The 27,975-nt window shown below is 45.9% G+C and overlaps 1 protein-coding gene and 1 non-coding gene across 2 annotated transcripts; one reads left to right on the top strand and one right to left on the bottom strand.

Moving 5' to 3' along the window:
* Window positions 1-69: 69 nt before the first annotated feature.
* Window positions 70-24,390, bottom strand: Psat1 (phosphoserine aminotransferase 1). The gene is made up of 9 exons (XM_059260086.1): window positions 24,260-24,390; window positions 20,239-20,299; window positions 19,388-19,457; window positions 16,742-16,947; window positions 15,541-15,713; window positions 11,893-12,062; window positions 5,659-5,787; window positions 1,966-2,103; window positions 70-1,131 (listed from the first exon to the last, which is right to left on the bottom strand). Exons 1-9 carry the CDS (start codon window positions 24,317-24,319, stop codon window positions 1,026-1,028), a joined length of 1,113 nt encoding a protein of 370 aa, XP_059116069.1. The 5' UTR covers window positions 24,320-24,390; the 3' UTR covers window positions 70-1,025.
* Window positions 14,533-14,596, top strand: LOC131902897 (U7 small nuclear RNA). Its single transcript, XR_009377168.1, has one exon. It is a non-coding gene; the product is annotated as a U7 small nuclear RNA (small nuclear RNA).
* Window positions 24,391-27,975: the final 3,585 nt, after the last annotated feature.

The raw sequence follows: 27,975 nt of genomic DNA, 5'->3' as shown, positions 1-27,975 counted from the left end.
GGCTACTTTAGACCCTGGGCTTCCTGTCAGAATGTCTAAAAGGCAAACAGAAGAATTCACAGGCAATGGTTTAGTTGCTTTAGGACTTTAATATTCTTCACACAGTCAACAGAAAACACTAACAACACATGAACAATGGGGAAAGACCTCAGCAAAGATCTGGAATGTGTAGTAGTGCCCTGGTCAAACCATAAAAACAGCCATGTGAACACAGTTCACAGGGGTGAAAGGGTAACTGGGTTTTGTTTAACAGCCTAATCGAAAAGCAAAGAACCAACCATTTCTTCTACTTGTGGTAAGGATAGGAAAAGTGAAATCGTGGAACTTCTAGGTCTTTCTTATGAAGCAGCTTTAAAAAGGAGTAGGTGAGAGGGTACAACTGTCCATAGCAGAGGACAGTCATGCACAAAGTTGAACAAACTCTAAAAGCATCTTCAGAACTGTTTCATTAGAAATATAAAGGCATAGATACAAACCGTATGGTGTTAAAAACACATTCACTATATAAGCACTCATATAGTATGTCACTTTTATCTCTTTATGAGAATAGCAGTATACAGATCCAAAAAGCTCCAAAGAGTCAGTGTTGACTTTAACCAACAGCTGCAGAACCCAGCAAACCCCCTGCTGTCAGATCCAGCACATAGCGCCCCCAACCTCCTTGTGGTATGCTCCTGTGAACCCAAAAATAACTAATCAGAACTGTCAGAACAAAGTCCAAGGCAAGGACTGCAATCCACCTAGAGACAGGAGCAGCAGAGCTACCGGGCTGACTTTGTTAGGAGAGCAACAGGAAAGCTTTGACGCTGCTGCCTCCAGGTCAAGTCAGAATGAAGGCGGCCGTTAGCTGGTAGTCTCATCAGTTCTGCAGAGCCCCGGATGTTTAGTTGTTATTCTTGGAAGAAGAATCTGTAATAAGCATGTATTTGGAAAAAAAAAATCCAGGTCTGTTAAGTTTCTGTAACCAATCCAAAGTTACTCTGGACTCTGCATGTTGCTCACAGGCAGAGTGTAGCTAGTCATGTTCACAGCTGATGCATCTCCAAAAAATTCTTCATGAAGGCAGCCAACTTCTCCACATCTTCAGTTGTGACAGCATTATACAGAGAGGCACGGATGCCTCCCACTGACCTAGAACAACAGAGACCCAACCATGAAGACTGAGAATATCATGAGGAGAAAGCATGTCAGGGTTAAAGCCCTTACCTACAATACAGAAGACTCAGGCTTGATCCTCAACAACACAGAAAACAAGTGAAATTTAAAAGGCATCTATTTTGGCACAACACACTTTCAACTAACTATCCCTCCTAAGAGTTGCAACTCTGAGGCCAGAATGCTCAACTTCCCGCCTGCAAACCATCCCCAGGAGGTAGCAAGAGGCTTCTGAGTCATTAAGGAAATCCCTTGTGCAGTGAAGGTCATCCACCATGCTCACACTGGATTACCTCAAACTAGTCACATTTTTAGAGTAATTATTAACATTATTTGTACAAATTAATGGGTTTCACTTTGACATTTCCATACATGCATACACTGGACTTTGGTCATACCCAAACTATTACCTTTGATAAAGAAGAAACTAAATAAGTGGAGAAAAAAAAAAAAAGAAGCCAGACAAAGAGGGTGACTATGGGTTTGGGGTGATACCACTAGCTAGGCTTTGCAACAATTCCAACCAGACAGACTGAGCACTCAGCTGCTACAGGTCTCCTGTGTGAGGACATTTATTGCCCAGGGTATCTGATGTTCAGCTGAGCCCAGTGATGGTCTAACACCAGAGTAGAGCAGGCAAGCCCTACCACAGGCACTTTCAGTGTGGATGCAACCTATGCAAGATGCACCACAACCCAGCCAGAAGTGGGTCTATGCCCCAGCAAGTCTGTAACCACGGCTCCAGGCTGTGCAAGGTCCTGGGTTTGTTCCTTTCTGCCTCGGACATGCCTGGAGATGCGGTGCGCTTACCTGTGTCCCTTCAAGGAGATCATGTTGAGTTCCACCGCCTTATCAAGAAATCGCTTTTCTAAAGCCTCGTCTCCCTTGGCATTGCCAATGCGAAATGGAATATTCATCCTGCTTCTACTCTGACGCTCCACTGGACATCTGAAAAGCATGGTTATTATCCCAGCTGTATTTCTCACGGGTATAATGTCATAAACAAATCTGTAGGTTTTTAAATAGTATCTAGGGCTGGGGCTGGCATTCAGCAGACGGAGTGTGTAACACATAGAAGGTTCTAGGTTCTGGTGGTACAACCCTATAATCACAGCAATCAGGAAACAGAACCATGAGGACCAGTGTTCAGGGTCATCCATAGCCACATAGTGATTTCAAGGCCAGCTGGGGCTAAATGAGACCCTGTCTCAAAAATAAAACAAATGAATGAGTTAAAAGACCCACAACAAGGAAATTAAATAAAAAGGAAAAAACTCTTCCTCAGAACATTATAATTTACCCAGAGGAAAAAAGAGTCACTCATGCAGGTTAGCATTCGCTTATATGACTTTTATCTAATTTCTGTCAGACTCAGCCCTTCACTTGAATATCAGGAACAGCAATGTCTCTGTTTCACACTATCTGTGCTTCACACCATCTGTGACAATTCAGTGGGTCACTTACATGGTTTCCAACATGTGTCAGCCACACAGCACATGTGTACAGCTTTTTCGGATAGGCTACAGACAAGCTGGGCCTACAGGTGGCTGAAGACTTAAAAGACTCAAAGATCTGGACTTGCAGCTCATGTCCACAAATTATCCACCCCTTCATGAAAGGAAAAAATAACTCAAGGCCGGGCGGTGGTGGCGCACGCCTTTAATCCCAGCACTCGGGAGGCAGAGCCAGGCGGATCTCTGTGAGTTCAAGGCCAGCCTGGGCTACCAAGTGAGTTCCAGGAAAGGCGCAAAGCTACACAGAGAAACCTTGTCTCGAAAAACCAAAAAAAAAAAAAAAAAACCTCAAAACAATCATATCATAAAAGCTCAAAACTGAAGACTAAATCACCAGGTAACAAATACATTACACATCACCCACAACGGCAAGTCCCCCACACACAAATGAGAAGAAAAGAAGGGGATCAGTCGTTTTCAACTGAGAGAAAGATGGCAGAGAGAAATTATATTTCCAAGTGAGGAGAGCGATTAGCTGGAGAGGGCCGCGGAGACGGAGTTCCAAAGAGGTAATCTTGCTGAGAGGGGTCAAAGAGGGGGCATGTGGAAGTAGGGAATGAAGAGCAGAGGGGGCAGAGGGAAAGGGGAAGACTGCATGTATGGAGGAGGTGGCTGCCGCACTCTGGCTGAGTCAGCATGTTGAGCTCCTGGCCGGAGTGGCTGGAGGCACACAGGCCTGGCCCATGGAGAGCCTGCAGACACTCTTCTGGCATTTGACTAGATCCCTGAATGATGAGGGGCAGTGAGTTTGCCCAGTAATCGATTTGTGTTTTAGAAAAATAGCTATGGGGGGTGGGGAGACGGCTTAGTCAACCAATGGCCTGCAGTGCAAGCGTGAAGACTTGAATGCAGATACCTAGCACCCATGGAGAGCCAGGCAGGGTGGTACCCTTCTGTGATCCCAGCTTGTGGCTACCCAGCCACTGCAAGCCAAGAGCTCCCACAAGCAGACACAGGCACTTTAGGGGAAGGGGACAAGAGCATGTTTTATTAGCCCAGTTATCCAAGAATGCATCCATACTCTCCACCCACACAAATTCAGCAAGTCTTGGGTAAAAATTACAAGTCTAAGTTAGGATTGCAGCATCGTTCTTTTCTATTCCGCGTGGCCCACAAAACACTCACAGGTAGTGCAAGTTACTTACTGTTAGGCAGATATATCTATTACAAGAGACTAAGCCTCAAAGAATCATGATCATTAAAAATGGAGGTCCTGGCCGGGTAGTGGTGGTGCACACCTTTAATCCCAGCACTCGGGAGGCAGAGCCAGGCAGATCTCTGTGAGTTCAAAGCCAGCGTGGTCTACAGAGCAAGTTCCAGGACAGGCACCAAAACTACACAGAGAAACCCTGTCTCAAAAAACCAAAAAATAAAAAATTAAAATAAAAAAATAAAGGAGGTCCTGGCTTGCTCAGTAAATATAAATGTTTATGCATATACATGGAATTGGCTATATAACAACACATTCACATACCACATGATATATCTGTGTACATCTGTGCCCACCTTGAGGGCTAGGGAAGATCAAATGTCATTACTATCCATGATGCGTCTAAGTCCCAGGCACTGCCATAGGTGCCTCCCATCTGCCATTATGGCAAGAAGCCTGTTGTGACAGGTTGGACAGTAGACACATATCCATCTTTCATCATCTGGAATCCATGAATCTGACCTATTTGGAAAACTTGTCTTTTGCCATCAAAATGATGATAATGATCTTGACATGAGGCTACCATGCAGCACAGGTGGGTGTGTCAGTCCATGCCCACAATCCCAGCCCTTGGGAAGGCAGCAGGACAAATCCAAAGCCAGTCTGAGCTACACAGAAAGTTCAAGGCCAGTCTAGGATACATAGTGCAAACACGTCTCAATACAACAGCAAAATCATCCTGAAGTACTGGGGATACCTAAATCCACTGGCTCACTCTCACAAAACAGAAAAACAAGAAAGGAAAAGGCCACTAAAGACCAAGATGACGCAGCTTAAGCCAGGAACAATCTGGAGGAGAAGAGTCTGCCCTAGAGTCTCTGGAGGGAGTCAAATCAAGAATATCTTCATCTTGAATTCTGGGCTTCTAAAACTGAGAATTTCTATTGTTTGAAGCTGCCAAGTTCATGGGTGCTTTATTACAGTGGCCCCAGGAAGCACTTTCAAGATCTGTGCATTATTTGTAGACCTCACAAACACAGCCAGTGATCAACACATGACTTCCCCATTCCTTTGTCATGAAAGTGTACAACTAGATACAAGTCAACCCTGCCATAGCCAATCTCATTCAGACTGCAGGCCAGCGATGGGGACACCTGTCCCAGAAAAGGGAGGTAGTGAATTTGATAAAGGGGGAAGGACGGGTAGGGAAGTGGCTAAGTGGGCAAATTGTTTATAGTGTATGAGGACCTGAGTTCAAATTCCCAGAGCCCACATAAAGTCTGCTGGGGTAGAATGCATCTGTAGTCCCAGAATGCATCTGTAATCCCAGTGCTTCTAAGGTAAGATGGGAAGAGAACCCCTAAAGTTCAAGGGACTGTTAGCCTGGTAAATGAAACTATGAAAAACAAAGAAACCCGGTTTCAAACAAGATGGAAGGTGAGGACTGACAAGGAGGTTGTCCTCTGACCTATACAAACAAAATGTCCATGTACTGCACACAAGCCCGTGGAGGGAGTGGAATCAGGAGTGGGGATTTACAGCCTAAGAGACTAATAGAAAGCTTTAGGCAAAGCTGACAGCTTTCTGCAACCATTTTCCAGCGTCACAAGGGAGGGTGTAGAGAGGGGGTCCCACCCCAGACTGCAAGGCATACTTTCCCAGGTCAGCCTGTCTGCTGACATGACTCAAAAGACTGGGATTTCCCAAGAGCAAAGAATTTCCCTACCTCCAACCCTAGCTCATGAGGCATGGGAGCATCACTCACCAGTATGCCAGTGTCCTGGGAAAAGGTAAGTCTCAATGTTTACAATTCACAAGAGATATGATGCATTGACTTACACATAAAATCCTTGCGAACTATCAATGATCTCATAAATCATTTGGGATTTGATGGAGCTGAGCTTCTCCATGGCTGCGGCTCCACCATTGTTCTTGATCCATTCCAGGACCATGCCCATGACGTAGATGCTAAAGCAGGGATAAAACACACCATTAAGTTCAACTCTGTAAAAGTCAAAAGGACATGTAAGCAAAGCGGAGTCACACTGACACTTTAACATCGTTACAAATGGATAAAAGCAGACCACTTGAAGAGTATACCAAGGACTAGGCCAACACAATTATAGCTCATGCAGCATTCTAAAGAGGCAACATAGTGCACCTTCGTAATGCCACACCAGTCCCACTAGGGCCTACTGCATATGCTCCATGACACCCAGACCACACATCCCCAGCTCTTTAGACCAGTGGTTCTCAACCTGTGGGTGGTGACCCTGAGGCATTAAATAACCCTTTCACAGGGGTTGCCTAAGACCATCAGAAAACACAGATATTTACATTATGATTTATAACAGTAGAAAAATTAGAGATATGAAGTAGCAATAAAATAACTTTATGGTTGGGGTCCCCACAACACAAGGAACTGTATTAAAGGGTCGCAGCATCAGGAAGGTTGAGAACCACTGCTTTAGACTGTCCCCCCAACCCCACCCTAAGCTAACCCTTCACCTCCCGAGTCCCCAGAGTCCCTTGCTCATATGATCCATATAGGGTTGTGGGGGTTGGTTTTGCTTCTGTCTTGCCACTCCTTTATTTTAAACTTCTGTGAACATGTCTATGTCTTAGATCCTCATGCTAGAAGGCTGGAAGCCCCACTGTTCTTCTTTTCTCTCCTAGAGCCCCAAGTCAGCACCCACAACTGGGCAGAGGCAGTGGCAGACACCACGGATTCCACACAGGACTAGTCACCATGAAAATGTAAGCCTTGTCTTTACTACTGAGAACAAGGAGTCATCACTACCTAAGGTGGACACCTCTCTTGCTCTTCTCAGCTCTACCCCCACATCCAACATGCAGATCCAGCAGCAAGATTTGCTCCCTGGGTCACAAGAGGTGGCATTAGACTTAACTAGATCAACCAGCAACTTCCCTGGGATTTTCTCAGATGGCAGTGGGAAAAGGGAGAACTGGACTAGCTCATTCCAAGTAGAAGGTGAATCCTAGCGGATCCTAGCTAAATAGAGAAGCCAACATCCTGGCTAGAGAAGCAAGGATCAGAAATGAGAGCAACTGACCTGTAAACCTCAGCACATGGAGACTGAGGCAGCAGGACGGTTTAGCCTGGGCTACATAAGAATTCCAGGCCAACCTGAACTACATAGCAAGCCCCTATTCTCAAACAAACCGAAAACAGAAGTGGAGAATAGATGGTTTAAGATTTGTGTTCCTGGTTCTAGGAGGCCCAGCCACAACACAGAATCATCCCTTTCAGACGTCTTATCTCCCACAAAACCCATGCTTAGCACAGGACCTGGCAGGAGTAGCCCACACAAATGGTAGCTGGTAGCTACCCAAACTAAGCTGAAATTACATGGAATTTGAGCGTGGCAGGTGGCTTCCCCATCAGTCTGGCTGCCTTTAAGAAGGTTCCACACATCCCTTACTGAAACAGAGCAGAAGCAGGTCTCCTGTCCTCCTTGAGCTTGGAATCTGCAGGTGGTCAGCTGCCAGCTCCATTCTCTTCAGAGTGCGGCTGGGTCCAGGTGTGAGATAAAGGTACCCATGGGAAGGAATGCTGAGCAAAAACCTGGGGTGGAGATGCCCCAGCTAGGCCGCTTCCTGTTCACTAACATGTTACCCTCGGCCAGGACAGAAGATCACCAGGTCTGCAGAGCTCTGACCGCCATAGGGGCTGTCACTCAGAGACCTCTAACATCTGATTGCTCCTTCACTGTCTCAACCAGGTGAGTCAAGAACCCAGGAGTTTCATCCCAGAGCGCAACAGAAAGCAACAGTAGACACACGGGCACTTTACAAAAAGTAGGCGGCATGCAAAAGCACCCCAGAACCTCTCCAGAGGCTTCCCGGGCCTAGGACTCCAGGCTGGTGATGGAGGAGAGGCAGAGGAGATGCAGAAGACAGCCTTGAGTGGCTGGACAGAGGAGAGGGAGAGGGATGAGAGGGAAGGGGCCTTACTGAAGTCTACAGAGCCCCAGTCCATTACAGACCACAGAGCCCGATTCAGAGGCTCCACTCTCCCAGTTTACAGACAGACAAACAGACTCAGAGCCTCACTTGGCTAAAACCCTCCATCCCAAGCAGCTTTAAAAGCTAAGACTCTACCCCTAGTGTCGGCCTGACCTCAAAGCCAAAGTGTTTTCCCCTAGTACCAGGGCTGTTTTGTCTAAGACTATAGGGTTCAATCACCTGCTTACCTGTGGGGCAGAAGGGCTGTCACCAAACCTGTCCCAACGGCCACCTGTGTGTGCATGTGTGTGTGCCCCTGTGTAGCTAAAGATGCTCTCAAAATCTATGCAACCCCAAACTGCTCCTCCCCAGCATCCACAGCCTGCTCACCCATGAGTCACACGAACATCCCACCAGACTACCAGAGCCGAGCAGAGTCCTGATTAATACTTTCAGGAAACCATGGTCACTTTCACCTGATGCTTTGTTATCCCCGTAATTCAAAACTGCGGATTCTCTAAGAAATCCAAAGCAACAAGGGCCTCAGTCTCAGCCAGACCTCAAGACCAACATAGGAGCCTGTGTTTGGGCTTGCTGCCCATACTCTCTGGCTGCCTTCTTAGGATCTGAGCAGGCCTACGCAGCAGAACGCGAACACACATCCACAGACCACCTGCAGCAGCCCCCTTAGCCTGGGTCTCCAATGCCTTCGTAAGCAGCAGGTGGATCTGCAGACAGCAGAAAGACAGCCCCAGGAAGAGGAAGCTCCCCGTTTCCCCACCCAGCTCCTGGGTGTACAGTGATGTTGGGCCCCAGTGACTGCTTCTCACAAGGTCTTCTGGGTTTCCACTTTCTTACTAACTCATACCTCCGCCCTCTAAAGCCAAACCTCTTGAAACCTCGGAGCCATACAACGCTATGTGGATCCACAGCGTGGGCTCGATTCTTTCCACCATAAGTGCACACTTTTAACTAACTGATGTCTTCAGTTCTAAACAGGCTACCTACACACACACCAAATAGGCTTACCACTTAAGCCTACCTGAACTGACTAAACCACGACAAGCCTGTTCTCTGGAATAGTGTGCAGCTTTGAAGAGAAAGGTAAAAGGGGGCAGGCATTTAACCTAACGTGACAGAATGCCCATGGCACACTGCTGGGTTGAAAAAGGGATTCACACCAGTCTGAACAGCACTGTTCACAGTTCACTGGCACAAACAAATAAATGACAGTATACAGCTGACCCCCCAAAATCATGAGTTTGGCAACCGTGGACTCAGCCAACCTTGTACAGACAAAATTTCAAAATCAGTGTCTGGAATGAATATAAACAACCAAATCTTTTCCTTGTCATTACTTCTTACCCAATACCATATATAAATTATTTGGAGCATTTACATAATATTAGGTATTATAAATAATCTAGAGATGACTTAAAGCATGTAGGAGAATGTATATAGCTATACACTATGCCATGTTTAAAAAGAGATTTGACTCCTTGGGGGTCCTGGAATGAGTCTTTGATGATTAATGAGGGGTGACTAGATAGGCAGGCACTGTTTCCCTGGTAACGGTTCACTTGGAAATTTTTGCTAAGAGTAGTGTTATTTTTATATATTTTTAAAACAATATAAATTATACCCTGCGTGTCAGAGTTTAGAAAAGGTCACAAGAAGTCTCCAGGCTGCAGACGAGCTCCTAGGCTGGGGGATCAGGTGTCATAACTCTTTCAGAAGCTTCTGAAAGCCTTCATGCAGCTAGCCCTCCCTGAGGTCAACTCCCCCACAACCTTAGGGTCCCAGCTTCTCCTCTCAAGGGCCTCTGCACAGGCCATATGCTATCCCTGCATTTGCTAAGTAGCCAAAGATGACCTTGAACTCCTGATTCTTCTGTCTCCTAAGTCCTGGGACTACAGACATATGTCTCATGCCTATATCTTATATTTTCACCAACTGAAATAAGATAATTGGATAAGCCGGGTGGTGGTGGCACACGCCTTTAATCCCAGCACTTGGGAGGCAGAGGCAGGCAGATCTCTGTGAGTTCGAGGCCAGCCTGGTCTACAGAGCAAGTTCCAGGATAGGCTCCAAAGCTACACAGAGAAACCCTGTCTCGAAAAGCAAAAAAAAAAAAAAAAAAAAAAAGATAATTGGATAAAAGACATTTTTTTCCCTCATATTGGAGATAAAAACAATCTATGCTTAGCAGCTCAATATGTATAAATAGTGTTTTGTGAAGTTTGAAAGGTTGTTTACTATCCTCTCCTCTACCCACTAATAGGGTTGAGTGTTACTAACGGGTTAAAAAGAATGTCATCCTAGCCCTTTATTCCAGCCCAGTTCCTGCCTAAGGCTGCTAATAACAACTCATGGCCCAGTTTATCCAGAATGGTCAAACAGTTCTGAGGGCCCACAATCTTTTGGCTCTGACCAAACAAACAGAACAAAGAACATCATCAGGACACGCTTGCATCCTTATCTGCCTACAGGACAGAGTGGAGAGGCTTCTGGGTGCCTCCCCTGCCCTGCACACAGTCATCTCTGTGAGGAGATGGCTCTCAGTGGGCCATTTCTAACCCTGAATGTCAAAGCACTACAGTGAACTTCGAGTACTTCAAGTCACATGGAAGCACACAAAGTTTTCTCCTTTTGTCTCATCCACAAAGAAATAAAAACCGGGGGGGGGGGGGGGGCAATTGGGTTGGGAATCCACCCAGCCCTACCTTTCACCTTCTATGCATTGGCTCAGTTTCAGTCTAAGTATTCGCCACCCTGACTTGCTCTGAGAGACTATTCCAATCTGAGGAAGAAACTGCTCCTTTTCTGCTGCTTCTGGCTCAGCAGCCTCGGGCAGGGAAGGCCTAGAGAGGGGGTTTCCATCCCAGGAAACGGCCAAAGAGGGAGGTCAAGGTCAGCTGAGGCTTAGCAAGGAGGCTGAGATGTGGACTTTCCACGTGTCCAGTTTTTCTGCTTCCCACCAGATAACTGGCCTGTTCTCCCACTGTTCCTAAAAGGGTATTCAGCAAAACACTAACAAACCACATATGAACACACTCATCACATTTCTTTAAAGCCTCCAGAAAAGATGCCCGAGAGTGTACTGCTCACCGTGGCTCTTCAGTTGGCCTCTGGACACATTTCCAGGACAGTCTTCACTCCATCTCTTCCTACCTTCTCACATTATTTAGATTTTGAGATAGAGTCTCACTATGTAGCCCAGTCGCGATCTTCCTGACTCCACATCCTCGTCTTGAGATTGGAGGTGACACCATCACATTGGGTCTCAACCTTCTCCCTTCTAAAGTGCCCCCCTGGAAGACTGAGCTGTAAGGCGGATATGTGGCCCCACCTTCTAAGCTCCTGCCCCAGAAGCCTGGCACCTCAACTGCTCCCCTAGGAACCCTGCCCGTGGGGTCCCCAGTAGTACCTTCATCACCCTTGTCTTTGGCTTCCTTCCTGACTGGTGTTCACTGGTATTTCCCCACTGCCTGGAACCCCCAGAGGGAAGTGGGACAGAACTGGGCCCCATGCCACCCCTGGGCCAACATGCATCTTAGAAACATCTTTAGTCCAGCTCCAGGAGTAAGGGTTAAGGGTGACCAGAAGAGTTAACCCCAGAACACTACTCCTAAGCAAAGTGGGGGGACACCAGAGACTGTTCTGTATCATGTGAGTGACATAGAACCCACAGGGGGGACTTCCAACCGAATGTGAAGTCCAAACTCTTCACTTTCTTGTGTGTGGGAGGCATTTTCTGCAGGAGGGAAGAAGAAAAGAGAACTCTGGCACCCTTACCCTAGCCTGACCCTGTTTTTCTGGAAAGGCGCCCTGTGTGTCTAAGACACAGGCCATGGTACTTTATCTACAGAGAGCTTGTGGGTTAATGGTCAACAGTCGGTGCCTGGACTATCAAGATCAAGCAAAAACCAAGATTGGCATCTCCACAGAAAGGGCAATAAGAAAAACTGACCAAACAGTACCTAGAGGCCAGGAGGCGAGCCGGACAAAGAATGCTGAGTGTGTCTGGGGCTCTTGGGTCACTGGCTAATCAAGCACATTCTACTTTACCTCCACTCTGACGGAAGACGACAGCACCCAGACAGTTACCTGAAACACGGAGGTGTGTTATACAAAGAGTTGTTCCCAGCCTGCACTTTGTATTCAAGGACTGAAGGGCACTCTCTGAGGGCGAACCCCAGCAGGTCATCACGGACGATCACCACCGTCACCCCAGCAGAGCCAACATTCTTTTGAGCACCAGCAAAAATCACACCAAACTTAAAAAAAAGAAAGAGAACATCGGCTTTTTAGAGGGAATCTGTGGTCACCCCTAAGGGATGCAGTGCTGATGTCTAGTTCTTCTCTCAGCACAATTTTTTTAAAGCAAGAATTTTTTTAGGAATCTCTACCCAAAACAGGTCAGCACTTGGAATGCTGAGACCCAAGGCCTGGCCTTTGCCAGGAAGAGGCCTCTCATGCCCAGCACTGTGAAGTCCCAGGACATTCATGCTGTCACAATCCTTGTTCTACCTCCAAACCAGTCTCTAGGACAGGCCCTCTCAGGACAGGAGAGACGGCTCAGCAGTTAATAGCACTTGTTGCTCTTAACAAGTGGACCTGGATGTTTCCCAACATCCACATGGTGACTCACAATCATCTGTAACTCCAGTTCCAGGGGATCTAACACCCAATTCTGAGAGATCCAGGCACACACATGGTACACATATATACATAAATGAAGGCAAAATATTAATATAATAAGTAAATAAATCTTAAAATATTGTTTTAACTAAATATCCAGGCTTGGTGGTACACATCTGTAATCCCAGCAGTTGGGAGATGGGAGCAGAAGGATCAGGAATTCAAAGTCACCTTTGGCTTCATAGTGAGTTCAAAACTAGCCTGGTATGCAGGCCCTCTGGATTGAGGTATATAGTTCATTAATAAAGCATGCTTACCATGCATGAAGCCTGGGCTTCATACCCAACACTGCAAAATAAAAAAAAGAAAATGGGGCCTCCAAATCTTTTGTAACCAAAATGAAATACTATCATTTAATCTAGAAAATTTATTTGTACAACTGTTAATATTTCATAATTTTAAATGACAAAAGTTTTAGCTACATATCTTTTAATTAAGTATTGAAATGGTCAAAATATAAATCTTTAAATCAATAGGCTGCAGAGATGGCACAGTGGTTTAGAGCATTTGTTGCTTTTGCAGAGGACCTGGGTTCAATTCTCAGGACTCACATTGTATCTTACAACCATCTCTAACTCTAGTTTCAGGAGATCCAATGCCCTCTTCTGACCTCTGCCAGCACCAGACACACATGTGGCACACATACATGCATTCAGGCCAAACATCCATACATGTAAAATAAAATAAATAAATCTAAAAAAAATAATATTAGATCAAAAATAATTCATACAAACTTCCACTTAGAGACAGTCAGAAGCTGCCGTGAAGGGGGCTGTGGCAACAACGCCTGAGTGGGTGAGATACCTGAGGGAGAACTCTAGAACATACCAATGGCTAACGGTTCTTGAGGACATTTTGTTGTGCAAGATACAGGTTCTATATCACTCCAGGATATCAAGTAAGGGTGTACGGTTCACAACTGACATGATTTGGAATGGCCAAATGTGTGGAATTCTGCCAAGAAGGAGGGAGACAGGAGGATTTCAAGTTCGAGGCCAGGCTGGGATGAGCTATGCAGTGAGACCCTTCTTTAAAAACATAAGGTGTGACTATAAACTAAATACCATAGACCTATATAATGGAGTATTAGTCTAAACCTGGAGTTCTGATATATGCCACAGCATGAACCTTGAAGATATTAGTGAATTAAGCTAAGCATTAAAGAACAAATATCATGATCCCATTTATAGGATTCATAAAGTTGGATAGTAGCTAGCAAAGACTGGGGGTGTGGCATTTTAACAGGAACAAAGTTTCAGTACAAAATCTGAAAGTTCTTGGAGGTGGATAGAGGTGAAGTCTGCACAGCAATGCTAATGTGCTTAATACCACTGAACTGTACATCTAAAAGTGGTCAAAATGGGGCCAGCAAGGTGGTCCAGCAGGTAAAGAACCTGCCAGCCACACGCACACCACGGCAAGTGTACATCCACACAGAGAAACAATAATAATAGGTAAATTATATATGTGTATATATATATGTGTATACCACACACACACTAACAAATATAACAACAACAAAAACACAGGTTCTCACTGTATACCTTTGGCTGGCCTGGAATTCAAAATGTAAACCAGGTTACCATTAAACTAAGGGATTCATCTGCCTCTGCCTCCTGAATGCTGGGATTAAAGGTTTGTGCCACCATACTTAGACTTAATTTTGTTGTTGTTGTTATTGTTGTTATTGTTTTAAGACAGGGTTTCTCTGTGTAGCCCTGGCTGTCCTAGAACACACTATGTGTAGACTAGGTTGGCCTTGAACTCAGAGATCCACCTGCCTCAGCCTCCTGAGTGCTGGGATTAAAGCAACCACGTGGCTGGCCTAAATATTTTTTTTAAACATGACTAAAATAATAAATTTTACTTCAAGTATATTTTACCACATTTAAAGGAGGCATAGCTGGGCATGGTAGCCCACCATAATGGTGAACTCTGAGTTCAAGGCCATCCTGGTCTATACAGTGAGTTCCAGGAGAGCCAGGGCTATATAGAGACCCTGTCTCAAAAACAAAAACAAGAGGCAGGGGAAGCGGGAGGGGGCAGAACTGTTACAGCTCTTTTTAGAATTTGTCCAGTAGGATTTCTGACCTTCATCTAAAACACCATCACCACCACCACCACAAAAAAAAAAAAAAGGGAGGGACGAGGAGATGGCTCATCGGGTAAGGGTACTTCCTACGCAAACCTGGTAACCTGAATTCTACACCTGGAACCAAATAAAGGTGGGCAAGAACGGACTCCTGACTCCATAAAGTTGCCCTCTGACATGCTCACACATGCATAAACCTGCAAACAACACACATACACACACACACACACACACACACACACCAAATAATAAATTTTTAAAAATCATTTTAAAGGCAGACAACCATTTGGCTAGCTTGGATGCTGTTTTTAAACTCTTTACAGACCCCTCTTATTGCATGTGCTTGGTACAATGCCCCTCACCCCTTACCCGCCCGGCCTTAGCAGACCACTCTTAAAGTCTGTATGTGCCGTTGGTGGACTTTCGAGTTGAGGTTGATAAAAGGCATGGGGTGTTCTTCATAGATCCCAGGGCTTAGTAACTTCTCCTGACTTTGGAGTGAACATGCCACTCCCAGTGTGCTTGCTAACAAGTTTTCAAGAACCACTCTTTTATTCGTTCCCCAGGTTTTTTGAGTCAGTTTCTCTGTGTAGCAGCTCTAGCTGTCCCCAAGCTTGTTTTGTAGACCAGGACGACCTTGAACTCACAGAGATTCACCTGCCTCTGCTTCCCGAGGGCTGGGATTAAAGGCGTGTGCCACCACACCTAGCTCAAGAGCCACTCTTAAAGGCAGGCAAGTTCCCCAGGCCTGGCATGTAGGTCGTGAGCAAGCATTACCACAGACTTAGATGTTCAGACAGCTAGTGACGAAATAAGCAGCTGTCAGCCTGCTCACCGATCTCTACCCTGGCTTGAGGGGCTCTGCCAGCCCCAGACTCCCCCAGGTCTTTCCTATGGGCATATGCATCAAAACACTTCAAAGAAACGTCACTGGTTCCCTGACCCAACCTTTCATACTCTACCTTGGAAACGTCCACTGGCCTAGATAAGAAGTTTGAGGACATGTCACAGACCAGCACTGCTCCCTTGACGTCAGGTATGAAGTCAAACTCCACTCCGTGCACAGTCTCGTTTGCACAGAAGTACACATAGGAGGCGTCCGGGTTGAGGTTCCAGGTACTTGGGTCTGGAATTTCTGTCACAGAGGGCAAATTGAGGTTCTGCATATTTCCTTCCTTTTTCCACATGTAGATAACATCACCCAGGAGACGGGTTAGTTTCCTGACGGGATTACTGAGTCCAAAGTACTTGGCAAGTTCAAACACCTGTCCACCTACTCTTACCAACATCACCACAAACAGCTGAAGATGATCTGTCACACCCTCTAATTTATTGGGCACAAATAACATTCAAATGCAGCACAGAGGGGCCAAGTGTACTGGCGCACATGTGTGATCCCGCACTTGGGAGGCTATGGCAGAAGGACTGCTCTGAGTCCAAGGCCAGCCTGTCCTCCATCAAGTCTACCAAGTCGGACTGGAGAGAAGGCTCAGCCCTTAAAAAGTTAGACTCACAACCAAAAATATAAGACTACCAGGTTATGTAGGGGTACATAGAAAGATCCTGTCTCAAAAAAACAGATCAAATAGACCAGCAAAGAAGATGAAGGTTATCTGAAAGTTTTCTTGTCATCACATATCCATCTGCCCTATACCTGTTGGTCTACTAGCTTCTTCTTGGGACCCCAGTGCTTACCCACTCAGGGCCCATGTGGTTCCAGCAAAGCCCATCAAATCCACATCCCCAGGGGTAAAATGTGACTCAGGCAGAGTCAGTGATGAATTCACAGCAGGGCACGTTGTACTACTATGGAGATGCTCCAGCAAGAGCACTGAAACTTGGGAGAATATAAACTGAAGAGCAACTGCAACCATCTTCCACATAAGGGACTGTTTTCTGGACTACAGCCTACTATGAAGGAGACAAGGGGTGACTAGGACATGGGCAGCATCACTGGGGCCTCTTAGGTCCCCATACCAAGTACCACACTGGCTCCTGGGCTTTTAGCCAAGCAAGACTCTCATCCTTCTACAGTAGTTAGTAGACTAGCACAGCTACAGTCGAAATGAGATCAGTAACTACTGACGAGGGGACAGCAACAAAGGAACAGCAAGGGCCATGGCCAGTCACCACCTCACCAACCATTCACCTCCCAGAACTCACTTGTGTAACTTCCAAGTTTCGGGTAGACGACATTCACAGTCCCAAACTTCTTGGCTTCTTCTGCAGCCTTGGCTGACCAAGCTCCAGTCACCACATAGTCGGCACACCTTCCAGCTTTCAGGCCAATCAGATTTAAGGGGACAGCACTGAACTGGCCAGACCCACCTCCTTGTACAAAGATCACCTTGTAGTTGTTGGGAACATCCCTGGACATAAAAATAAGGGAGAGTAAATACATAAGCTCGCACATCAAGGATAGAGAATGAGGGGTGCTCTACCAAGTGCATACTTTTGGTCTTACTCTACAGAGGCTGGGAAGATGGCTCAGTGGTAAGTGCATGTACTACAAGAGGACTTGGGTTTGGTTCCCAGCACCCAAATTAGGCAGCTCACAACTGCCTTTAACTCCAGCACCAGAGTATATGATGTCCTCCTCTGGCCTCCATGAACACACACACACCCACACACACACACATATATGTGTGTGTGTGTGTGTGTGGGTGTGTATATGTATATATACCTTAAAAGAAAAAGAAATACAGTGAAGTCTCACTATCACTCTGTCTTACCCAATTTAGTCATTTATTTACTGGTTTCTTTGACATTGATTGGTGATGATGGTAGAAACCTATAGTGACTTCTTCCTTTTCTTACTAATGGCCTGCTTTCTTTTAGGGAATCATACTTTTCTGCTTCTCGACACTCAGATTTCAATTATGGCTGCCCCAACCGAGGAGATGAGCTGTGAATAAAGCTGCTGATGGACTCTGGCTGAGATCTTTGCTCAAATCACAGAGAGGTACTAATCTTACAAATACCGGTGGCCTCCTGGCAAAGCTGACACACAGTTGAAGAGGGCCTTAGATCCTCCTGGTGCCAACAGGGCTCCTATGTCCTCCTTTAGCTATCACAAGGCAGACATTCCTATTTTTGCTTAAGTTGGTGCATCGGATCCATCACCTGTAACCATACTGAGCCAGGCATCACTGAGAGATGTCCATCTTTGACAACTCTAGATCTAGCTGAGTAAGGAAAAACCAAACACAAGTCAGGAAAGTGCTCTGACTTCAGGATGGAAAGGATGGTCAGACTGAATGCAGAGACCCCAGGCTTTGTAATAGTCAGAGCTCAGGAATGAATGGACAAAGGACAGAAGTCCAGCATCAGAACAAAACAGAAGGGGCCGGCAAGGTGGCAGGAGGATGGACGACAGGTGTTGTGTACGCATCTTGTACTTGGCCTACAGTCAGCTCAATTAGCTGGCAAGCCAAGTTGACATAAGCTAGAGTCATCAGAACGGAGGCAGCCTCAATTGAGAAAATGCCCCCTTAAGATCTGGCTGTAGATAAGCCTGTAGTGCATTTTCTTAATTAGTGATTGATGTAGGAGGGCCCAGCCCACTGTGGGCAGGGCCACCCCAGGGCTGGTGATTCTGGGTACTATAAGAAAGCAGGCTGAGCAAACCATGGAGAACAAGCCAGTAAGCAGCATCCCTCCATGGTCTCTGCATCAGCTCGTGCCCTATTTGAGTTCCAGTCCTGTCTTCCTTCAACGATGAACTACAATGTGGAAGTGTAAGCCAAATAAAACCCTTTCCTCCCCAAGCTGTGTTTTGATCATGACGTTTCATCCCATCAATATTAACGCTAAGACAGAGGTGTTAGGCCATGCCAAGCATGAGGGTCTTAGCACCAGGAAGGGCTGGCAGAAGCCAGGGCTCCAGGTTTATGTTATCCACAGGCAGCGGCACGGGACAGAAACTTACTTAGGAGAGAACTATAAAGTAAACAAGGGTTCCCGTCAGAAGAGCCTCTTAGCCACGTGGCCAACGCTAAGGTTCTAAATGTCCCCTCCATCAAGGACAGCACTGGTCTGTGACTGTGACACAGAAGCTAGCGAGGCAGATAGGAGAGCGACAAGCCAAGCAGACGATCAGCAGGTCTTAAAATTCCTGGAAACACCTGTGAAAAAGTTTCTCCAGACAGTCTAATTCAGTAAACCTAAGCTGGGCTTCAATTTTAATAGCCACCCCATCCAGGTGACTTCAAGTGGCAAGAGGCCTGTTACTAAATTAGTTATGTTGACAATGGTGACCATTTCTTTGTCAATAAATCCCCTTCAAGCCAATTAATCTGCCAAACACCTCATGCCCTGTACTGAGAAACCTTTCCTAGATACAATTATCTCATATCACATAAAACAAAAGCAACCACAGATATGCAGCCATGGTAACAAGTCAAAGGCAATATGTGCTAATAAGGAATTTGAGAGTACTTGAGATTTTTTTTTTTATTATGGACTTTCCGAACAAAGTGTATAATACAGAAAATAATATAATAGATACCTAGGTTTATGGCACATAGCACAAAACTAACAAGTTGGTCTTCTTAAAAAAAAAAAAAAAAAAAAAAAGCCTTACAGCAATAAGGGGCTGGAGATCTGGCTCGGTGGTTGAGAGCACTTATTGCTCTGTCAGAGAACCCAGGTTCGGTTCCCAGCAGCCACATGGTGGCTCACAGCTATCTATATTCACAGTTCCAGGGCCTCTACCTCTTAGTCTGACCTCTGTAGGCTCCCATGTGATGCACACACATACACATAAAATAAAAATCAGTATTTTTTTAAAAAATACTTGTAAAAACTTACAGCAATTCCCTCACAAGATTCTCCGTGTTGTTAATAATCTTGGCAAAATCTGATGACCTGTGACTCATTTCTGTGAAAGCAAAGAAACAACAGAGTATAATACTGAACAGAAATGCTTGTGAAATTTACGGAAAAAATATTCATTAGAAAGCTCAGAGTTCAGATGGTGGGCACATGCGCACTTAATGTAAAGGACAATTCATACTGATACTGAAACTGTGAATATGTCGGTCTTGTAGTCACAGTGCAGTGATTTTTCAAGTGCCACATTAACTGATCATTAGGTTCTTATCAGACCCTACTCTATCTCTTTCTCCCAAACTAGAGACACAGACAGCTAGCCCTGAAGTCCCTTCACACAGTGCCACCTGTGGAACATGCAAGAAAAATAAATAAATAATATAAACATAAAACAGAGCTTGGACGTCCTCTTCCTAAACAACACAGGAGCAAAAGTCTAATAAAGAAATTATTAATGAGCAAGATTTTTATAGAGGCTTGTGAACTTTTTAATTTCTGTAAGTTCTTATTTAAGTATAATAAAAACTTTACACTGAATGTGAAGCCATATTACAGACCCTTGATGGCACCCTTATGCAAATGTACAGTATCAGCTAATCCCACAGCTGGTGATCAGTAAAAACCCGTTAGGAAGCAGTGAGCTATGTCTAAACTTCTCACCAGTGCTTGGGCTGTGTTCAGTCTTGACTCTAGTAACGTGCACCAGGACACTGAACTTAAATGTACCTATAACAGCCTACAGGAAGACCACTCAGAATAAAGCCTGGGCTGGAGGCATTTCTGTTCCTTTTTAAACTGGGATAGTAACAGAATCCAAAAGTAAATCTTACCAAGCACACTGATGCCAAGTCCTTTGTAGTCCAGTAGCTGTTTCTGTATCTCTAACAACACCTAGAAAAAGAAAAGAAAAAGAATTCACATGCTGTGCAGAGCTTTCCCTCTTCACACACATACCTGGGAGGTGGGGAACGTCAGGTGAGCAGAGGCCCAGAAGGCGCCCAGCTTCTGTTCCCACGCACTGCCAAGCCCCTTCCTCCCTCAGCTCCTCAGAGCCTCACCAGTACAACTTCCACAGGCTGGGCCTGAAATTGGGCAACATGATTGATTCAAGAGACTGTGTCTCCTACAAATCTTCTTCGCCTCTCTCTTAAAGCTCATTTATTAAACATGTAAAGTTCTCAGTTCAGGAACCAACAGAACAAAAACTAGTTATGTCCAAATCATACAGGCAGGTCAGTTTCTCATGGGGGGGGGGGTGCTGGCTAAAGTGGTAGATTCTGATAGGTGGCATGGGCAAGAAGATGCTATGAATTAATAAACTCTAGGAGCTGGGGCTATACCACATCAAGTTCAATGACAGAGCAGTTGCCTAGGACATAGGAAGCCCTGGGTTTAATCTGCAGCAAAGCTGGGGGGGGGAGTGGAGGAAAGGGAGGAGGGGGAAGGTGGAGGAAAGAGAAAATGTATCCAGTCCAGGCTGAAAGGAAGATTTTCTCTCAGTTGTGGGCTATATCTTGACTTTGCATACTATTATTCCATTCTGATAAGGTAGCCTTTGAAGGGCCATGGGGATTTACTGATGTGACATTAATTGGGAAACTCATCATTCACAAAAATGTCTCTTACTAAACCAAATAAGCAATATCAATTCCCCTATCAGGAAATGGGAAACAGAAGCCAGGGATGCAGCTCAGTAGTATAATATGTGTTGGGTACACTGGAGGCCCTTGATTCGATCCCAGCACTAAAAGAAAGGAAATCAGGAGAGGGGAAGGAAAGAAAGAAGGGGTGGAAGGGAGGATGGAGGGAGAAACAGAAAATAGGATATATGTTCTCCTGATCTAAAACAGAAATTAAAAATCAGTATTAAACTATGAGAGAGAGAATCTCAGTTTGCTTAAATAAGATTGTCCGTATGTTGAATGTTGCTGAGAAAAGAGATAGGTCCTTGCAGGTAAATAAAGTATGGCCATAATAAAGAAAGGCTCAGCAGGCGTGCTCATGCACACCTTTAATTTCAGCACTCAGGAGGCAGAAGCAGGAGGATCTCTGTAAGTTTGAGGCCAGCCTGGTCTACAGAGTGAGTTCCAGGACAGCCAGGGCTCTAGAACGGGACCTTGTCTCAAACAAACAAAAAGGGATACTAGCTAAGAACTGGTCTTGTTAGGAGTTCTGTAATCCTAACTAGTGGGAGACTGAAAAAGGTCTAAACCCCACCTGGCAATCTGGCTTAAAGAAAACAAAAGACACCAAGACATCATTAAATTATATGTTGAAATACTGTACACTGTCAGATGGTTGATGATAGATAGATAGATAGATAGATAGATAGATAGATAGATAGATAGATGATAGATAGATAGATAGATAGATAGCAAGCTATCACACCAATCAAAAACATTGAGTAAAGTTTAGTGAATACATTCACATAGTAAAAGCAACACTGGCCTGCAACAGAATCTTGATTTGTGTGTGTGCTGGGGATCAAACAGGACCTGCCTTTGCAAATGAGAGGTCAGAGTTCTCTACCAGATCCCTTTACTAACCACCTGAAATCATCCTTACACTGATTTTTTTTTAAGATTTACTTATTTATTATGTACACAGAAGAGGGTACCAGATCTCATTACAGATGGTTGTGAGCCATCATGTGAGTGCTGGGAATTGAACTCAGGACTTCTGGAAGAGCAGTCAGTGCTCTTAACCTCTGAGCCATCTCCAGCCCCCTTAACACTGATTTTTATTGGTCTAGATTTACTTTATTGTTCATTTATTTGTGTGTCTACCCTCAGGAGCCAGAAGGCATCCAATACCTGGAAGCTGGGGTTACCAGAGGTTGTGAACCAGCCAAAGTGGGTGCTGGGAACCCAAGTCGGGTCCCTCCACTCTTAACTGCTGAGCCATCTCTCCAGCCCTGGTTTTTTTTTCCCCCCTGTGTTTTTCCAAGTGCATTCCTTGAAAAGCACATCTGTAAGTTTATAACCGGGACTGAAGAGATGGCTCAGCTGTTAAGAGCACAAACTGCTCTTCCAGGAACCTGGAGTTTGATCTCCAGTTCCCATATCAGTTGACTCACAACCACCTTTTAACTCCTCTGGCCTCCTCAGGCACCTGAACTCATAGGAACATACCCACACAGAGACACACACGTATACACATAATTTTGAAAAATAGAAAATTTTTATTTTATAGCCAAAAATCACTTTTTTGAAAAAGACTTCTAGCCAAAAGCTAGACTGCTGAGCCATCTCTCCAGCCTCACATATAGAATTTTTATACATTTCATTCTTCTTTATGGGTGACAGTCAAAAAAATTTTGAAAGCTTCTCTAATCTTTATAATTCAACTAAATCAAGATTCCTAAATTGAAGTTAATAGCACACACCTGTAATCCCTATGTGCTGGCTAGTTTTATGTCAACCTGACACAGCCAGAGTTAATGAAAAGAGGGAGCCTCAGTTGAGAAACTTCCTCTATAAGATCAGGCTGTAGGCAAACTTGTAGGGCATTTTCTTAATCAGCGATTGACGGGGGAGGGTCCAGCCCATTGTGGGTGGGGCCATCCCTGGGCTGGTGGTCCTGGGTTCTATAAAAAAGGCAAGCCAATAAGCAACACCCCTCCATGGCCTCTGCATCAGCTCCTGTCCTCACTGCGTTTTTGGTTTTAGTTTTGTTTTTCGAGACAAGGTTTTTCTGTGTAACCCTGGCTGTCCTAGAACTCACAGAGATCCTCACAGCTTTTAATAATGAACGGTTATATGGAACTGTGAGTGAAATAAAACTTTTCCTCCATAATTTGCTTTTGGTCATGATGTTTGATCACAACAATAGTAACCATAACTAAGACATCCTCTCTTGGGGAGTGGAGGCAGGAAGACCACCGGCCTGCAGTACAAGGTAAATTCTGGGCTAGCTTGTACTGAGACATTGCCTTACAATACCCGGCCAGAAAACAAAAAAACAAAACAGTCCACTCCAAAAGTAAGGGAGAAGGTGCCTGCAGAAGTTCCCACAGATCTAGCAAAGAACACCACCGAAGATGAACTGCAATGACCGCAGAATAAGCCCTGTTCTCAGCTTGTGCGGTTGTCACCACAAAAGCAAGGCGTCCTTCCCGTCTCACACAGCATGATCCTGTTCCTACCCCCACAGAGGCCGCGGTGTCCCAGGGAGATCGCCAGGGTTCAACAATAGATAATTGTACAATCCTTGGCCGTGCCCGAGCGTTGTGGCAACCGGTTATCAGATAGCTGTTTCGGCAGCTGGTCCATGGGCTCCAAGCCATGAGAGGCATCTCATTCCGCACAGCTGGGGTGCGAGAGGAACCCGCGCGGGACGGGATGGCACCCAGATCAAGCGAATGGAACTTGGCCAAACAGACCAAAGCCTTGCAGAGTCAGAAGCCCGGGTGCACGGAAAGGAGCAGCAAGTTTCCAGGAGAAAGGCTTAGGGGCTGAGTGGGTTCGGTATGGGTGAGGAGGGAGAAGCTGGCAGCTTTCCATTTCCGAATTCTGAGGACTGTGTTCCCAGCGCGCCCGAGCTTAGCCTGCCACCCCGGAGACAGACAAGCTCGCCCCTGGCCCGCCCGCCACCTCCCATTCATTCACTCTCCCACGCGCGCCCGTGCACGCCTGAGCCGGCGCGGCTACGCCGCCGGGAGGCCCAGCCTGAGGCTGCAGGTGCCCGCCGAGTCCACGCCGGCCTCTGCACAGGGGCGCACTTCGGCCTCAGCAGCTGCATCTCGATGGCGGCATCCCGAAGCCCCGCACACCGATGTCTGTCTCTTGACAGCCGCATCCCGACGCCCTGCATCCCGATGCCCGCGCTCCGACACAACCCCGGCCATCTTACCGAGTGTGGCAGCTTGGCAGGCCCGGGCCCAAAGTTAACCACTTGCTTGGCGGCGTCCATGGTGCTGAGGCGACAGCGGGGGAAGTGGCAGGAGCAGAGACCACGCGAACTGCCCGCGCCTCCGGATGCTGGGGCGGGGCGGGCTCCCGCCCGCAGCGGCGGCGCCCCATTGGCCTGCTGTGTCAGGCCACGTACTGATTGGCTTTTACCCAGAAGCTCGCATCCCCATTGGCCGCGCTCACCATCCGAGCCTGCGATCAATTGCTCCTCCTGTAGTTTAGAATTTCAACCCGCCTTGGCTGTCAACGCAAGAGAGCAGGGGATTGCACCAGCCGCCCGCGTGGCGGGGCGCCTGCTGCCTTTGCGCCCAGAGTCTCCGGCCAACTGCGAGATGGTGCGCAAGCCCATTCTTCCTGGCCCATCCCGCGCTGCGCCGCGCTCAGCTGCACTTGCTCCAGAGGCCAGTCCCCATTAGTTCACCAGACTTTTCTAAGATCCACACAGACACTCCGGTGTAGACAGGGCACTCAAAGAACCATGGGATTGTGACCGGTGCACCGGATAATCACAGGACTTCGGAGGCTGAGGCAGGAGGATAGCTACTTGGAGGCCAGCCAGGGTTTGGTTACACAGAGGGACCCAGTCTCAAAAATAACAAAACAAAAAGCCTTTGTGCTTGCACATGGGCTCTAACTCACTGCACCACGAAAGGACAGAGGTGGCTAAGAACTTTGGAGGAGAGCCTCCCCCTCCCGCAGCTACGCCCACCCTCATCCAGGACAGCCTCTTTCAAGTTGCTGACTCTCCGTTCTCTCTCAATTTTTCTTTCGTGAACCTGAACCTTGGCTCTCTTTCACTGGAGCTCCTCTGGCTGTGAGGAGGTATTAACAGGAGCATTATAAGCAAGCTGAATGCAGTCGGGACCAGAGGAACGTGGCCCTGAGCCGAGCTGGGCACATGGCCAAATCTGTTTATACTTCTCCACACAAGTTCTCTTTTCAAAAGAGTTGCTCTGGAGGCTCACATGAGAATCTGGAACAAGAAAGCCCCTTCTATGTAAGGGCAGTTCCTTTGAAGTTCAGAACATTTTTAAAGCGAATTATTTTTTTTTCTACTTTGCAGTTTAACCCAGATTCCTTTACTATGAAAACATTTTCCCAAGTTCTTGAGTGCATTGGATGCCAAGAGTAAGCAAAAGTGCCTACTAAGCGTTAGCATCGACCACAGCATATACGACCTCGGTTTGACAGGCTTGCAATCCATCCTTTGGGAATTTAGGCTCTTGTTTGCTTTCTGTAGCCTGTAGAAGGGGTGTGGCCGAGAACAGAAACACTACTTTGGGTACAGTAAAGCAAACGTTTTAGGACAAGCTGAATAGAGCGATGTCACTGCCTTCTTCGGAACCTTAAATTAGAAAAGTTGCATAACTGGAACCGGGCATGGTGTCTTAGCACTCCATAGGTAGAGGCAGGGTGATCTTGAGTTCGAGGCCAGCCTATCTACAGAGCAAGTTCCAGAATAGGCAAGGCTACACAGAGAAACCCTGTCTTGAAACAAACAAAAGAAAAAAGAAAATTACATAGCTGAATAATTTCAATTCTAGCCCTTAAACTCAGATAAGATTTGCAATATACCCACTGTTTTATCTAATAGAGTGGTTTTAGACACACACACACTGCTGTAATTAATCTGCTAGAGCAGTGTTTGCCTTCAGTCTTCTTAGAGCTCTAAACACAAGTCCCAGAGAGTGAACAGAGATGAGGCAAGATAGAAGGACAGGAAAAATTAAAAGTCCCTAACACTATGAGGATCAAGAAACTCAATACAGAGCTGGAGAGATGGCTCAGTGGTCTCGACTGCTCTTCCAGTGGACCTCGGTTCAATTCCCAGCACCCACGTGGTAACTCATAACCATCTCTAACTCCAGTCCCAGAAGACCTGACACCCATGCAAACCTTCATGCAAACAAAACACCCATATGCATAACATTTTAAAAAGTAATAATTTTTAAAAATTCAATACAACTGACAAAGCCAAAATTGACAACAGAGAGAATGTGTGTTCTCTTGAAGACACCCCAAATAAAGGTGTTAAAAACAAACAACTCAGGCTGGAGATACAGCTCAGTGACGGCTCGAGAAGCCCTAGGTTCAGCTCTCAGCACCAGCTTGCTTAGAGGCAGAAAGTTTGTCAGCAGGGCCATGAGATGGCTCAGAGGGCAAAGGGGCTTGCCACCAAGCCTGATGACCTGAGCCATGGCATATGTGTGCCTCCCTACAAAATAAGTAAATAAATGTGTGAAAACAGAATGTTTGTAACCTCTCATCCCTAAATCTCAACCACGAACCTCATAAAAACACTTTACAATTCCATTATCAAAAGGAAATTCTTTAAGAGAAATAACTAAACCAGTTCATATATTTACTTAATTTTTACTAAAAGTTTTAAACTTTGCCTCATCTTTAAACTCTTGTAAATGACAGCCTGTGGGCATGTAATTTAAAGCCACAGGATCATATATTCAGCCATTGCAAAGACACCTAAGTGTGACATCTGTCTTCAGTGTGCATTATCCTCCTCAGATGTGTCTCTGTCTAAATATTTAATAAACTCACTAACCGCTTCACTCTGACTTGCCCTGAAATTGTTTTCTGCTGCACAGTCAATGATCTGGCTTTATCTGAGCAGAGGTCACTAAGGGAGAAGGGACTCTTCAGGCTGCTGGTGCAATGCTGGGTTTGTCTCCCTGCCCACTCACAGGGGAAAGTGACCACACATTCAATTTGCCCTCTGTCCCCAGGAAACATGGCTGTTATCTCTACTGTCCAGGTTTATATGCCTGTTTGTCTCTTAGTTTCTGACTACTCCTGGGCCCCATAAGGGACACAGACGTTATCATTCCATATGCTAAGACATGCCATATAGCCATTCCTCCCTGGAGGCCTAGTTTCCAGGACCATATTTCATGGAAGCTGATCACACATACACTCTGCCTTGGACCACCACTGATCTGTGCACCTTCCTTCAAACACAGGAAAATCTCCATCTGTCCCCCAATGCATACATATTTTAAAATTTAAACATTTTCCTGTACAACGTGGATATCTTTATTGTTGTAAATAAAATCTGCCCCCTTCTACGCTTCCTTAAGATCTAGCCACTGCCCTTAGGGTAGAGGCATAGAGCCACAAACACATGCCTCTAGGAACTACACAGAAATAAGAACGAGAAAAGGACTGTGGTAAACTGAGAATATAAGCCTGTACCAGGCTCTTACTTTTAGGCCACCAACCAGCTCCCAAATCATGACACATGTAGGAGCCCACAGAGGCTATCTAGTTCTTACTCAGGGTCAGAGAATCTGAGCACGCTTTCCCCAGCAGAGCTGCATAATGGATGGTTTGACCAGGGGCATGGTTACCAGGTGTTTGGAAGGGTCTACACTTGGCTGGTACAGTGTGCTTTGATCTTGCAAGGGGGAGGTCTTTTGCCTCTCCCCTTGGCATATTGTAAAAAGCCCTTTTCAATAAAGGACGAAGCTGTTGGGTATTGATCCAGGCCCTCCCGAAGCTATCCTATGTTTCTATCTGATATTTCCTTATTCCTCTCTCCTCCACCTAAGAACCCTTCAAAAGGTGGGAGCTGGACTCACACAGACACTTAATGGTTTTGAATGATCGGCCTTAGCTTAGCTCAATTCTCACTAGCTCTCATAA

This window comes from Peromyscus eremicus, chromosome 1 (genome assembly GCF_949786415.1).
Source record: "Peromyscus eremicus chromosome 1, PerEre_H2_v1, whole genome shotgun sequence".
Lineage (NCBI taxonomy): Eukaryota > Metazoa > Chordata > Mammalia > Rodentia > Cricetidae > Peromyscus > Peromyscus eremicus.
Note: the sequence above shows the minus strand (reverse complement) of the source record. Positions and strands in the feature narration are given on the sequence as shown.

What these genes read in the sequence shown, in the direction of transcription:
- Psat1 (XM_059260086.1), bottom strand. Translation starts at nt 24,319, where the DNA reads ATGGACGCCGCCAAGCAAGTGGTTAACTTTGGGCCCGGGCCTGCCAAG. An exon ending in GAAACTTGGAAGTTACACAA is followed by an intron (nt 15,714 to 16,741) that starts GTGAGTTCTGGG and finishes CCTCTGTGACAG; the next exon opens with AAATTCCAGACCCAAGTACC. An exon ending in ATCTCCTTGAAGGGACACAG is followed by an intron (nt 1,132 to 1,965) that starts GTAAGCGCACCG and finishes CTGTTGTTCTAG; the next exon opens with GTCAGTGGGAGGCATCCGTG.